Source organism: Bos taurus, chromosome 5 (genome assembly GCF_002263795.3).
Source record: "Bos taurus isolate L1 Dominette 01449 registration number 42190680 breed Hereford chromosome 5, ARS-UCD2.0, whole genome shotgun sequence".
Classification (NCBI taxonomy): Eukaryota; Metazoa; Chordata; class Mammalia; order Artiodactyla; family Bovidae; genus Bos; species Bos taurus.
The window spans coordinates 56,338,952-56,353,273 of record NC_037332.1 but is presented as its reverse complement, the minus strand read 5'-3'; the positions used below and the strand labels follow the sequence as shown (position 1 = coordinate 56,353,273).

At 55.0% G+C, this 14,322-nt stretch overlaps 2 protein-coding genes across 7 annotated transcripts in view; one reads left to right on the top strand and one right to left on the bottom strand.

The window, feature by feature from the left end:
- The first annotated feature begins 6,898 nt into the window (after positions 1 to 6,898).
- Positions 6,899 to 12,887, top strand: NAB2 (NGFI-A binding protein 2). 2 transcript variants are annotated; one of them, NM_001045897.1, is made up of 7 exons: positions 6,900 to 7,139; positions 8,598 to 9,471; positions 9,912 to 10,045; positions 10,388 to 10,439; positions 10,533 to 10,665; positions 10,866 to 11,057; positions 12,032 to 12,887. In NM_001045897.1, exons 1-7 carry the CDS (start codon positions 7,057 to 7,059, stop codon positions 12,139 to 12,141), a joined length of 1,578 nt encoding a protein of 525 aa, NP_001039362.1. In that variant the 5' UTR covers positions 6,900 to 7,056; the 3' UTR covers positions 12,142 to 12,887. The 2 variants fall into 2 exon arrangements, with proteins under 2 accessions (XP_005206573.1, NP_001039362.1); XM_005206516.5 differs by lacking the exon at positions 10,866 to 11,057 and having other exon boundaries at positions 6,899 to 7,139.
- Positions 12,827 to 14,322, bottom strand: part of STAT6 (signal transducer and activator of transcription 6) — a 14,192-nt gene continuing 12,696 nt past the window's right edge. For 4 of the 5 annotated variants that reach the window (XM_024991408.2, XM_005206514.5, XM_059886138.1 and 1 more), the window contains one exon: positions 12,827 to 14,244. In XM_024991408.2, the coding sequence (XP_024847176.1) occupies positions 14,055 to 14,244 (190 nt within the window). In that variant the 3' untranslated portion in view covers positions 12,827 to 14,054. The remainder of the gene's footprint in view (positions 14,245 to 14,322) is intronic. The other variant, NM_001205501.1, reaches the window with a different exon arrangement.

Here is a 14,322-nt window from a genome sequence, read left to right as displayed (position 1 = left end):
AATTTATACACCTACACCCCTCAACACACAAACACACTTCATTTTCTACCAGGTCCCAAATTCTCAGCATTCAGAACTTGCTCTTTGGTTTTGAACAAAGGCCAGAGAACAGGGCAACTAATTCCAGAGGATCATTTACTTTTTTTTTTTTTCAATCGCCCACCAGGGATTGAACCCAGATCTGGCAGTAAAAGCAATGAGTGCTAACCACTGGACCTCCAGAGAATTCCCACCACTGACTGTTAAAATATGTAAATGCAGTGTACAGTAATAAAACTGGTTGTCCATAAACACATGAAACCTTATCATCTAAATGAGTTCCGTCACTTCCAGGTACTCAAGAAGCTTTTAGCCTTGTTTTAATAATATGAACACTGCTCAAAACACTTTGAGAATCATCTTCAGAGTCTATAGCACACACTTCAATGAATATTCATTATCTGCAGGTGGATCTGATTTATGCAAATAGCCAAAAAAACTCAGGCCAACGCTGATGAGTAAATGGGGCAGGAAATCTGGATCATAAATGTGTTTCAGAATTTTTTTGGATTTTAAAATGTAATATGGTGCATATGCAATAAATAAGACAGCAATCTCAGTGGGGTCTGGGACAGTACCTCATAAACGAATGTTTCTGCAATGAGAGATGAATATTCACATTGGTATAAATGAAAGTGGCATAAATGAAACTATAAATAACCTTATGTATTAATAAGCTATTTCACTCTCCTCTTTCACTTTCAAGAGGCTCCTTAGTTCCTCTTTGATTTCTGCCATAAGGGTGGTATCATCTGCTTATCTGAGGTTATTGATATTTCTCCCTGTAATCTTGATTCCAGCTTGTGCCTCATTCAGTCCAGCATTTCACATGATGTACTCCACATGTAAATTAAATAAGCAAGATGACAATATACAGCCTTGATAAGCTAGGAGGTCCGCCACAAAGTAAGTTCAAGTCAGATTAGGTTTCGTAGTCAAAAGAGATATGAAAATTTTTGGTTTTCATAACTTTTTTTCATAACTTTCTTAACTTAGGTAAAAGACTGCAGATGGTGACTATCTGATGATGATGCTCCATTCTATCCAGTCACCCAAGCTAGAAGCCTGAGAGTTACTCTAAACTCTTCTCTTCCCCCAACCCTTTAGCCAGTCATCAAGTTCTATTCATATTACCCGATGATCTTTTTTTAGTTTTTTTTTTGAAAAATAATTACCTATTTATTTTTGACTTTTCACTATGCTGGGTCTTCACTGCTGTATGGACTTTTCTCCAGTTGCAGTGAACAGGAGATACGCTCTAGTTGCTGTGTGTAGGCTTCTTGCAGTGGCTTCTCTTGTAAAGCACGGCCTCTAGGCACGGGGGCTTCAGTAGTTGTGGCTCCTGGGCTCTTCAACACAGGCTCAATAGTTGCAGCACAAGGTTAGTTGCCCTGCAGCACGTGGATCAGTGATAGAACCCATGGTTCCTGCATTGGCAGGTGGATTCTCTACCTCTGAGCCACTAGGGAAGCCCTGATGACTATCTTTTAAATCTGTCCTTTCCTCTCCATCTCCAGCGTCAGTGATTTAGTCTAGCACCTTGCCATCTCTCTCAGAGCACTTTTGTTTCCTTCAAGTTGGCCTCTCTGCACTTTTAACTTCCATAAAACCTTTTCTCCATACCACTCCTAAATACAGATCTGACCATGTCACTCCCATGTTACAGTCTTTATGGTTCCATGGCATCTCCTGTGATACTTTATGGCCCGTAGTCCTAATATCACCTAAATACAGATGTATAGAAACAAATTTTGGGACTTTCCTGGTGGTCTAGTGGTTAAGAATCCACCTTGCAATACCGGGGATGCAGGTTTGATGCCTGGTTGAGGAACTAAGATCCTACATGCCACAGAGCAGCTTAGCCCATAAGCCACAACTAGAGAGTTCATGCCCCAGAATGAAAGATCCCCTATGATGCAATGAAGATCCCGAGTGCTGCAACCAAGACCCAACACAGCCAAATAAATAAAAACACAAACAAGGCCATCCTCTGTGCTCACAGAGCACCTCATATGCTTATCACTTAAATAAAAGAAACAAATTTTAACTACAACAGTGCCACTCAAAGTTTGTTGTTATTTTTGTTGTTCAGTCGCTCAGTCATATCCAACTCTTTGTGACCCCCATGAACTGCAGCACGCCAGGCTTCCCTGTCCTTCAGCATGTCCTGGAGCTTGTTCAAATTCATGACCATTGAGTCGGTGATGCCATCCAACCATCTTGTCCAAAGTTTGTTACCACTCTGCAATGAAACAATTTCAGAAATAAAGTGTAGGCATTTAGAAACTTCTATAGCAATTTAACAGCAAAATTTTATATTTATTGAATCTAATAAAATGGGGATTTTTAAAAAATAATTCATTGTTAGTGTTTTTTATAGAGTAGTGCACTCTACAATGATTGTAAATTGCTTTAAAAATTGGTCCTGGGCTTACCCGGTGGCTTAGTAGTCAAGAATCCACCTGCCAATGCAGGAGCCATGGGTTTGACGCCTGGTCTGGGAAGATCCCACATGCCGTGGAGCAGCAAGCTGGTGCACCACAACTATTGAACCTGCGCTCCAGAGCCTGTGCTCCGAAACAAGAGAAGCCACTGCAATAAGAAGCCCAAGTACCGCAACTAGAGAGTAGTCTCTGCTCTTCACAACTAGAGAAAAGCGTATGCAGCAATGAAGACCCAGCACAAAATATATAGATAAATAATTTTTTAAAAACTTGTCCTTTACTATAGGTTGAGAAGCTCTGGTCTAGAATATCCTAAATGAAATGGCCTTGTACACCTCCCAGGGCTCCTTTTTAATCTCACCAGCAACCCCCATCCAGCAATAATGAACAATCTCTAATTTCTCCAATGTATCATTCTGTTTCATACTTCCATGTAAATTTAAACTCTGTTTTCTATGACTTGATTCTCCCTTCTTCCTGGAAATCTATTTATACTTCAAAATTCTAGGCTGCATCATCACCTCCTTTGGATGCCTTTCTCAACCAGCCCCTCACAACCCCAAGCAGAAGATATCACCTGCCCCATGCCTCTATCACTGTTTGTAGCCCTATTATTGCACTATATTGTAATTGTTTATGTGTCTACCTCCCCTGTTACCTATGTGGCTCCTTAAACACAGAAATCAGGTTTGTCTTTGAGGGTGAAGCATCTCTGGTGAGATGACTAAATTGAAGGACAACACTTCAACTACAATTCTAACATATTTTTCTGTTACCAGCAAGGACTTCAGACTTTACCTTTAGCACCTGGGTATGAATTAATTTACCAAAATAGCAAACATTAGAAGGCCAAGGAGCCAGACTTGTGAGACTCACTGGCAACTTTAAAAAGGAAGGAGACATGGAAAACAATTGTCACCACTTGAACAATTCTGCCCAGGTTCAGCCCCCTCTGGGTCAATTGCCCTTTTCAAAGCTGTTCAGGCCTAGAAATAGCATCACCAACTCACTCATTTCAGAGGACCCACCAGATACCAGATCAGAAGTCCTAGGCTAGAGGTGCAAACAATTAACTATAATTGAAACATGTACAAAGAGCCTTGAGGGGCTGGGGGCGGTCACTGAGGGATGGGAGGAATTAATTCTGCCTAGAGGAGTTGCAGGAAGGACAGGGACCAGGAAGGTGACATTTGTGCTGCATTTGCCCTGGTGAAAACTTGGGGGACGGTTGTTGGTGACCAGGGCAATCTGCTAGATGCAAATCTACTCGTGCCTAGTAATGACAATCCTTCTGGTTAGCAATTTCCTCACTCCTCTTCCACCCACTTTCTAATCCTTTCCTCTGTTCTTGGAAAATTGCGACAGAGGATAGTTTCCCTTCCTGGAAGAGATCAGTGTAGCATTAAACTAATCCTTGATTAAATGGGACCCGCTGCTCAGCTCTGTGTCCCTCTGAGAACACCGCCCTGGAAGGAGGGGGTAAGCAGGTGAGCCCAGTAGAGAAGCGGGCTTGATCCACCCTGGGGAAAACGGGGCTCAAGGAGAAAAGTGAAAGTGAAGTCCCTCAGTCATGTCCGACTCTTTGTGACCCCATGGACTGTAGCCTGCCAGGCTCCTCCGTCCATGGGATTTTCCAGGCAAGAATACTGGAGTGGGTTGCCATTTCCTTCTCCAGGAGATCTTCTCGACCCAGGGATTGAACCCAGGTCTCCTGCATTGTAGACAGACGTTTTACCGTCTGAGCCACCAGGGAAGTCCTATATCAAGGAGAAAAAGAGAAGAAATTAATTTTTTTTTTAATTTGATGCACCTCTTTGTCAATCACCCCTCACCTGTCTCTTGTCTTTGTTGTTTTTCCGTAGTTTCTCTTAATCTTGGTCTCTTTCTCTCTCCATTTGCTAAGGGCTGGAAATTCCTTGTTCTCAACGGAAGGGAGGAGGAGGGGAGTTGGAGGTGGTAGGAGTGGGAGGGAAGCGAAGAACAGACATCTCAGCAGCTCCGGCTGCGGGGGAGTCTGGGCCTCTGGCGGGGCTTGACAAGTCAATGGTTTTTAAAATGTACATATTTTTAAATCCACGCAGAGGGGCTCACAAACCTAGAGACACAGACACACAAGTAGATGTAAAGAAACGTATAGATACACAACCTCGGGGTACAGAAGTACAAACTGGGAATAACGTCTTAAATTTGCTTCTGAGCATTTCACAATTTACAGTTTTCATATACACTCTCACTTGAACCTCACGACAACCCTGAGAAACAAAGATACAAACACTCGGGAGTTTCACTCTCAAACACACGTTCGCACCCAAACAGATTTCTTCTGACCCCGAGGGGTATGGGCTGGCCCAGTGTGCGGGGTTTTTCTCCCCTCTTCCCTCTCTGGCCTAGTACCGGCCCCAGGACCAGGTCCCTTCCGCGTTCCCTTTCCTGGGCCGGGACCCAAGGCCGAGCGCCCAGTCGGTTACCGCCCCCTTGCTTCACGCCCTATTCCACCCTCTTCCCTGGCTGGCCCGCGACTCCCCCCGGATCCCCGGGCTCGGCACCGGCCCAAGGGGGACCGGGTGGGAGGGAGGGGGGCGCCTTGAGCAGAGGCTGCGTGGGCGGAGGATGTGCGTCACGGGGAGCGTGGGCAGAGGGAGGGAGGAGGCACGTGGAAACCCGGGGCCAGCCGCTGGCAGCCCAGGCTCTAAAATAACCGGAGAGGGGAATGGGGGAGGGGCGCCCACACACCTAAGGGGGGTCGGGGATGACCCCGGAGGTACCTCGTGTCGCCGCGCCCTCCAGTTGCCGGACGGAGGACTCAGCTCGTTCCTATCACGCCCTACCCCCGTGTTTGTAGCTTTATGGAATGGAGAAGAGAATCTTGGCTACCGAAATTCCCCCCGGTGATGCGATGCACCCCCACCCCTCCTCTCCGGCCCTCCACTAACGGCCGAAAGGTCCCCTCGCCAGGCCGGAATGTAGAACCAGCCCTGGCCCACGCCACCCACTCCAGGCCGCCCCGGGCCACTCAGAAGTGCAGAAGGGTGGGCGGGGCCGAGGTTTTGGACTAGGGGGAACCTTGCTTCTGGCCAGCCAGCTCGCTTCCCGCCGCCTCCCCCCACCCTCCTGCATTTCCTCGGGGCATAGAGCCGCAGGGCCGGGCGCTCAGAGCCCCCGCCTGTCCGCCCTCCCAGCCGTGGGCGGGAGTGTAATGGGAACCAGATGGAGCTGGGAGAAACAAAGGGGGTAGGGAGTGGGTTTCGGAGAGGGGTAGGCTCCTCGAAGGAGCTCCTCCCTCTTATTCCTCGGTAGGGAGCCACGTTGGACATACTCGGCGTGGTGCCCATCTAACTCTGGACTCTTGCGGACCAAGTGCCCTAACAGACGTCCCTAGAAAGGGTATCCTCCCTCTGCCAGGGCTACCACAACAGTTTCCCAGGAACAGGTCCCCATCCTCAACAAATAGGGTGCGAAGAGTAGAGGAAGGCGGGGTACCCCTCCCATGCCTGCCTGACCTAAGCGCTAACAAAACCCGTCGCGACTGTAATCGACGCGCGTCTAAGTGGTAGCTTCTAACAAGCCCCGCCCATTCCTGTTTCCCAAACTTGGACGTGGACTCCAGGCCGGGATGGAAGGGCGCCTGGGTTTCCGAGAACTGCCTCTTCAAACAGCTCCTTTAGGGGCTGGGAAAGAGCGTTTGGAGATGGAAAAGACTCCTGCGGAGCCCCACGCTCACAGACCTGCCTTAAGCGCACTCTCTATGGGAGTCAGACGCACGAAAGGAGACGCGCACCCCGAGTCTCCAACAACTTTTCCCGGCTCACTCCTAACGTTCACAAGTACAGCACCGCGAGGTTCGAGTGTGGGCAGCAGGCGTCCGCAGAGCTGTTTAGACGCGTGTGCCCGTCCTTTGCGCTGCTCGGTGTCTTTGTGTACCTGTGCGTGGTTGTGAAACTCCGCTCTCCTCTCGGAGGGGAAGGGGGAGTGGGAGTAAGAATGTCGCCGGCTGGGCGCTCACGTGGGTACGTGGGCGCGGAGAAGGCCGGCTGTGCATCCGGCGTGGGCGGCACGGAGCGACCTCGCCCCGCCCGCTGGATCCCCAAGCCCGCCTTCCACAGCCCGGCCTCGGTCACCTCAGTCTCCAACTCGGCGCCCCGGGCTGAGTCCCCGCCCCCGCCTCCATCTCCACACTCCTCCCCTCCCCCCAACATCTCCGCCTCTCTCAGTCTCTCCGCCGCGGCGTCTCCCCGGCCCGGCGGAGAGGCCCGGGCGCCCGCCCCCCGCCCCCGGCCTCCGCCCCCGGCTCGGCCCACGCCCTCCGCCCGCCCGGCAGCCAGCGCTGCGCCGGGCCTCGCTCCCCGTGCGTCCTGCGGGGGCGGAGGCGCGGAGAGGCGGCAAGCGCAGCCGGGGAGGGGGGGGGGCAGAGGCACAGACAGAGGCGCGGAGGCTCGGAGAGAGGAGACGTGGAGGGAGGGACGGAGCCCGGACAGCGGCGGACACGGCCTCGCGCGCAGGGAAGAGCGCAGCGCGCACCAGGCGCTGAGTGCCGGGCACTGAGAAGGGCACCCCGGGTGGTCTCCAGCCGTCCATGCACAGAGCTGCCTCCCCCACAGCCGAGCAGCCGCCGGGCGGAGGGGACAGCGCCCGCCGGACCCCGCAGCCCAGACTCAAGTTAGTGGGCAAAGGGAAGCGGCGGGGAGTGGAGATGGGTGGAGCTGGACTCGGGAGAGGGGTCCGGAGGGCGGAGGTCGAGGAGAGGACGAGGGGAAGCGGGACGGGGGTGGGGGGTGGAGACTGACGGAAAGGGGGTGCGTCTTCGAATTAGGGGGCCCAGGGAGCAGACAGAGATCTGATGCAACTGGAAAGACTAGAGAAAGAATAGTACCTAATTCTCCATCGCCCGTTTATTTTGGGGGCATGACCTGGCATGTGAGCCCCCTGCAAAGAATGTGGGGGCTCCCAGGCGGCAGGGGAAGCCTTGGGGCTCTAGCTGACAATAGTGCCGGCGGAGGGCCGCTCAGCTGGCTCAGCGCGTCATTGGTACCGAGCGCGCGGCTCCGGGATCCGGGATCAGCCGGCGCCTTTGAACCAAGAGAGCATCAGAGGAGCTTTGCAGAAGCGGGGCAAGCCTTAGGCGTCTGTTCATTTCTGTAGCTTTATTTACAGAGTGAGGAGGGGAGTTTCGATGTACAACCCCTCCCTCAAGAGGCCTTGAATCGCTCCCCCACAACACTTAAAGATGTGGGTGGAAAAATGAAGGAGAGAAGGGTAGGCGGGAGGCCCCCCCGGCGGTTTTCGCCCACAGACGCTACCACTGTGGGAGTGTGTGGGGGCGGACCGGGCCCCAGAGCAGAACAATTGAGGCACCCCTCCCCTCCCCCGTGCCTGAGCTGAAGGGATGGCTCTACCTATGGAGCAGGTGGGAAGGTCACTGCTGGGAGAGGGACCAACTGAGGGGCCCTGGGCAGTCTGGAAGGTAGGGGAGGTCCTGGGGAGAGAGAGCAAGAAGGTGCAAAGAATGCCTAAGCCGTGGGAAAAGCTGAGCAGGGGTGGGAAAAGGGAGCAGAGGATGGATGGTCTGCCTGGCTCACAGTGAGAAAGTGCAGGGGAAGGGGCCACACCTCTCCTGCTCAGCCACATGAGCAGGATGCCACCAGGGAATAAAGCTGGCCAGCAGTGGTCCTAGTTTCCCCTGTAGGGAGGACAAGGATCCTATGTTCATTAACTTTGTATTGTTAAGACGGCTAGGTGTGTAGGGTGGAAGGTGAGGATGGTGTTCTGGAAGAGACATTGGTCCAGCTAATCCAGGGGTGTACTGACTGGCCTCATACTCATGGTCTCCTTGCCCGAGATCACAAAAGTAAAAGCTGAGGATAGGGGAGCTTGGAGCCTTTGACTCCCACAAAGACCAGTCTGGCTTCTGGTACTTCTAGCCAGTCTGGGATAGCACTGCTTCTGAGCAGTGGCTGGTTCGCCTAGTCTGTGCTCAAGTCTCAGCAGAGAGAGCATTCAAAAGAGGGGAAGAGAAGCAGGCAGGAAAGAGAAGACAATTATGAGGGTGGGTTGGTACCCAGCAGGGAACTTGCACTTACTGCCCCCCCCCCCCCACCTTGTGCGCCTCCTTCCCAGGCCCAGTTCCCGAGCCATGGCCCTGCCTCGGACCCTGGGGGAGCTGCAGCTGTACCGGGTCCTGCAGCGTGCCAACCTTCTTTCCTACTACGAGACCTTCATCCAGCAGGGAGGGGACGACGTGCAGCAGCTGTGCGAGGCGGGGGAGGAGGAGTTCCTGGAGATCATGGCGCTCGTGGGCATGGCCACTAAGCCCCTCCACGTCCGACGCCTGCAGAAGGCACTGAGAGAGTGGGCCACCAACCCAGGGCTTTTCAGCCAGCCCGTGCCTGCGGTGCCTGTCTCCAGCATCCCACTCTTCAAGATCTCTGAGACGGCGGGGACCCGGAAAGGGAGCATGAGCAATGGGCATGGCAGCCCGGGGGAAAAGGCGGGCAGTGCCCGCAGTTTTAGCCCCAAGAGCCCCCTTGAACTTGGAGAGAAGCTGTCACCATTGCCTGGGGGACCTGGGGCGGGGGACCCCCGGATCTGGCCAGGCCGGAGCACTCCAGAGTCCGATGTCGGGGCAGGAGGAGAAGAGGAGGCTGGCTCACCCCCATTTTCCCCACCGGCAGGGGGAGGCGGCCCTGAGGGGACTGGGGCTGGGGGGCTGGCAGCAGCTGGGACTGGGGGTGGTCCGGATCGACTGGAGCCAGAGATGGTGCGCATGGTGGTGGAGAGCGTGGAGAGGATCTTCCGAAGCTTCCCAAGAGGGGATGCTGGGGAGGTGACATCCCTGCTGAAGCTGAACAAGAAGCTGGCACGGAGCGTGGGCCACATCTTTGAGATGGACGATAATGACAGCCAGAAGGAAGAGGAGATCCGCAAATACAGCATCATCTATGGCCGCTTTGACTCCAAGCGGCGGGAGGGCAAGCAGCTCAGCCTGCACGAGGTGAGGACCCCAGCCTGCCAGGATTGCCTGGGACATCTAGAGCTTGACCTGCTTACCTCTGAGAATCCTCACATTTGGCGAGTCTGTTTCATTGCCCCATAAACAGGACCCAAAGTCCTGATCCCCTCCTCCACCAACCCCAGCTGCTGCTGTGCCTCCCTGCTCAACTGAGGGGGATGCAGACACACAGGCAAAAGCCCAACTGTCCAGTTCCATGCCACCCAGGACCCCACAGGATTGGAGGAGGCCCCTGGCATTCATAGGAAGCTCTGGGTGCTGCCCTCTGTCTTCCTCCCCCAGGAAACTCCTGGTAGTGTCAGAAACCCAACCAAGCATCTCATGGATGGTCTCATTTGTCTGATGGAGAAGGGGAGGGAGGAGGTCTGGGCAAGGTAGTGGGTGAGTCAGGATTCTGACTGCTCTGGTGGTCCTCTTCACAGCTGACCATCAACGAGGCTGCTGCCCAGTTCTGCATGAGGGACAACACCCTCTTACTGCGGAGGGTGGAACTCTTCTCCCTGTCCCGCCAAGTGGCCCGAGAGAGCACCTACCTGTCCTCCTTGAAGGGTTCCAGGTGAGACCCCCTTCTCTAGGTTCTTCCTCGATCAGATTCCTGTGCCTAGGAACTGGGTCACATCCTGCCTTCCCGTTCAGGTGCCTTTCATCCTGCTTCCCACCTGCCTTGCTTTGACCAAGTCCACATGTGTGAGGTCCAGCCCCTTTTCCACTTGTCTGAGGTCTGGCCCCCCTCCCATCCATCTCAGACCCCCTCGCCCCCTGCAGGAATGGCGCCTAAGCTGGATACACCTGCTTAGCTAGACTCTTTCCAGATTCTGGAAACAATGCATTTTAGATTCTGTGTCTGCCACGTGTCTCTCCCCAGCCTCACTGTCCTTGTTCCTCTCAATCTTTGCAGGCTCCACCCTGAAGAACTGGGAGGCCCCCCACTGAAGAAACTGAAACAAGAGGTGGGTTTTCCAGGGCAAACATCGGGGGTTAAGGCAGCCATCCCCAGCCCACTCCCTTCCCAGTCCTCATTTTCTTATTTGGGGCATCCACAGGTTGGAGAACAAAGTCACTCTGAAATCCAGCAGCCTCCTCCCGGCCCTGAATCCTATGCTCCCCCATTCCGCCCCAGCCTGGAGGAGGACAGCGCCAGTCTGTCTGGGGAGAGCCTGGATGGGCACTTGCAGGGTGAGTGTGCATCACAGCCCTTCTTACTGTGGGGGTAGAGGGCACGGGAGGAGGGCACCAGGAGGCAACTGCCTGGAGTGGGGTTGGGAGGCCTGGCCGGATAGGAGCCAGTGGACCTGGGCCTATGGGCCTGGCTGTGTGGTTGAGGGTGGGGGTTCTGTTGCTGTGGCCCCTTACCTGACCCGTGCCCATGCCCGCAGCTGTGGGGTCATGTCCAAGGCTGACGCCGCCCCCTGCTGACCTGCCTCTGGCATTGCCAGCCCACGGGCTGTGGAGCCGCCACATCCTGCAGCAGACACTGATGGATGAGGGGCTGCGGCTAGCCCGCCTCGTCTCCCACGACCGCGTGGGCCGCCTCAGCCCCTGTGTGCCTGCGAAGCCACCTCTCGCAGGTGAGGCAGCCAGCAGTGCTGTCCCCAAGCACCCCACTACCCAGGCCCTACACAGCAATCCTGGTGTCCTGGGGCCAGCTGGGAGGAGGAGGGCAGGATGGTGGGGCTCCAGCCAGCCAGGCCTTTAGTTGCGGAGGAGGGACCCTGCAGGGCTATTCCCAGTAGTGAGAGTCCAACCCCTAATCTGTGAGGGGGGAACTAGGGGAGCAGGGAGACAGAATGGGGGACAAAGGGGAGCAGGAAGAGGAGAGCCACCAAGAATGGAAGCTTGGCTGGAAGTTGTGCCAATGCAAGAGGGTGGAGCAGGCGAGGAGCTGGAGTGGGGTTGCCAGCTTGGAATTGGAAGAGCCCGAAAGGGAAGGGGGATGCTTTGTGTGTGGATGGGGAGGGGGGCAGGCAAGTAGGCCGGCAGAGAGGGCCGGGCATCGGCTGGGCTGAGAGTGACGCAGCAGACAAAGCCACCAACCCTAGCTTGGTATTTTTAAACTGTGCGTGGGTGGGAAGTGGGGGTGGGGACTGAAAGAGGGGGGCTCTTCTTGGAGGAGGAGCTGGGAGGCCGACTTCCTGCATTCCCCCTGTTTTGGCTTCTAAGAAACTTGGGGGGCCCGGCAAGGTGGGTGGGGCCTGGGAGGAGGCCAGGGAAGAGTGGGGGTGGCAGAGCCTGGGAAGGGGGGGAGGGGGAGAGGTCAGAGCCAAGCCGCCCCCACAGCTCCGACAGAACCAGAAATTCCAGCAGAACGGAGGCGGGAGAGACAGAGAAGGAGAGACACACACACACAGAGACATAGAGCTACACACAGCCAGAAAGAGTAGGGGGCGCACACGCTTGGGTATGAAACCCCGGCCCCGCCCCGGACAGGAAGTGGGCCGGAGTCAGTAAACCAAGCTCATCCTCGCAGCCTTCTCCGCCCCTGCCTCTGTGTTCAGCCACCTCTATGTGCAACAGCCGCCTGACCTGGCCCTTCTCCCTGCAGAGTTCGAGGAGGGGCTTCTGGACCGATGCCCGGCCCCAGGACCGCATCCTGCGCTGGTGGAAGGTCGGAGGAACAGCGTGAAAGTGGAGGCTGAGGCCAGCCGGCAGTGAGGGGCGGACTGGCGTCCTCAGACCCCAGGCTTCTGGCTCATATAGACCCCTCTACTCTCACCCTGGCTTCTAATCACGACCCTGGATCCTTCCCCTGCCCTTCTCCTCCCTCCCCCCCCCCCCCTGCCCCATGGGCATAGGACTATGGGGCTTCAAGCAATAACGAGCAGGGGCCTGGCCAGAGGACACAGGGAGGGAGCATGGCGCCCCCTCCCCCTTGCCTAGAGCAAGGAGGCGAGAACTCTGCCCCCAGGGCACTTGGGGTCCCCCTTCCCCTACACAGCACACTCCCATTCTCTCTAGTTTGAACCAGTGACATGAGCAGTTGGACTCAGTTTGGACATGGGGGAAAGGGGGACTTCTCTGGGAGGGTCCAGCAGCTAAAAATAGAAACATTTTCCCCCAGATCTGGGGGCCTTGGAACACTGGACATGCTCCTCCCCCTCTACCCCCCCATTTTTGTGCTTCTAGTTTGTTTCTTTAATTTAACAAGTGCTGCAGTTTGCCCCCCAACCCCCATCTCCCCCCCCAAGTCCTCAGCGTTCTCTCCTTCTTGCCCTCTCTAGGGGGTGTGGGGTCCCCTTCACCGGCCCCCTCGGGAGGCCTGGGTGGACTCAGGGTCTCCCTCAGCTGGGGGCTGGGCCGCAGCACCTGTCTGAGCAGTTAGAGCGTCTTTCTTTTCAGATCGTGTACAGTAGATTATTTATTTTGTTATTTTGAAATAAAATTTATTTTATGGCTTAGGATCTCTGACCCCCAAGATGGAGAAAGGTTGGCATGGGGTGGGAAGGTGGAGGGAAGCTGGCAGTGGGTGGGAGAAATAGAAAAGCAGCAGCAGGTAGGGCCCCCAGTACATCAAGGGGACCACACACCTGAGTCTGGACCCCAAATTCACACTCTGCCTCTGGGCAGGACTGGGGGTGGGGAGCCACCAAAGCTACAGCCTGATATGCAGATGTCGCAGCCACATAGACCCACGTGGGCACAATCACACCCAGAACTGAGTACATTTGGGTTAGCATATGTCCGAGAGGCCAGCATACTTGCTGGGGCCTTGTGTGCAGTATCTCATACTTGCTAACTTGTGTTGTCACACAGGCAAAGTCAGAGAGATCAATGTTCTATGAAGCCATACAACTAACATGTGTGACATCCATATATTACATGTCCCAAGTGCATGCGCTTTCACCTGGCTGTACACAGACTCAGCCCTTGAACTTCTGCACAATCTCACACACGTATCCTGAAGTCTCCAGTTGACTGACAAGAATCTGGAGCTGGTTGGGACTTTTTTTTTAATCTGGGCAAAAGCCACATCTGTTACCAAATGTACAGACCCCACCCCACCTTCCTCCCAGGGTCTCCTGAACTGCTTCCCATCTCTCCAGGGCTGGGGCCTAAGCCCATACCGCCATCCTCAGTGTGTGGAACAGATGTGTGCGTGCGTGCGTGTTTCCACCAGTGAGTGGTGAGCCCTGGCTTGGGGCAGGCGGAGAAATCCCCCTCTTGCCCGCACCTGTGCTCTTGTCCAGCCCTCTTCCTGCTGAGTGCCATCTTCCAAGGAGAGCTCTGTGTGTGGGTATGTGTGTGTGTATGTGTGTATGTGCGTGCACGCACACACACATGCGTGTGCACTGCCTGTGCAGTCATGTTGGGGCGTGTCTCACTTGGAACCTGAATTTCCCTTCCACTATCTGGAAGGGAGAGGGCAGGGGTGTGTTGGAAGGGAAGGAGTAGGTATGTTCCACCCAGTGTACCTTCTCCTGGCAGTCTTTTCCTCCTGAGCAGGGAGTGGGTGGGGAGAGGAGGACACACCCTCCCTCTCTGCTGTTGGGCAGGAGCAGGGGCAGATGCCCAGAGCAGGCCCGTGGGGGCAGGAGAGCGGTCTCTCTGGGCTCCGTCTCCAGCTGGGATCACCAACTGGGGTTAGCTCTTAGGTCCAGGTGGGACATTGAGATCCCAGACTGCCCATAGGGGGAGGGCTGCAGGAGGGGTTGGGGTCCCAAGGACCCTCCCCCTGACTCCCCTTGTCCCTCCAAGAGAAGCTTGGTAAGGTCCTGTTCAGTGGGAGGCAACAAGGGCGGGAACATGTCTTCACGGACCCTGCAGAGAGGAAGTGGAGAAGCAGTGGGATAGGCATGGTACCCACACCGCAACCCCCCACCCAGCCTCCACCCCCAG

Bases quoted from the DNA above. Each gene is read 5' to 3' on its own strand.
- NAB2 (NM_001045897.1), top strand. From the start codon at position 7,057: ATGCACAGAGCTGCCTCCCCCACAGCCGAGCAGCCGCCGGGCGGAGGG. The intron at 10,046-10,387 runs GTGAGACCCCCT...CAATCTTTGCAG, and splicing joins TCCTCCTTGAAGGGTTCCAG to GCTCCACCCTGAAGAACTGG. The intron at 10,666-10,865 runs GTGAGTGTGCAT...CCATGCCCGCAG, and splicing joins CCTGGATGGGCACTTGCAGG to CTGTGGGGTCATGTCCAAGG.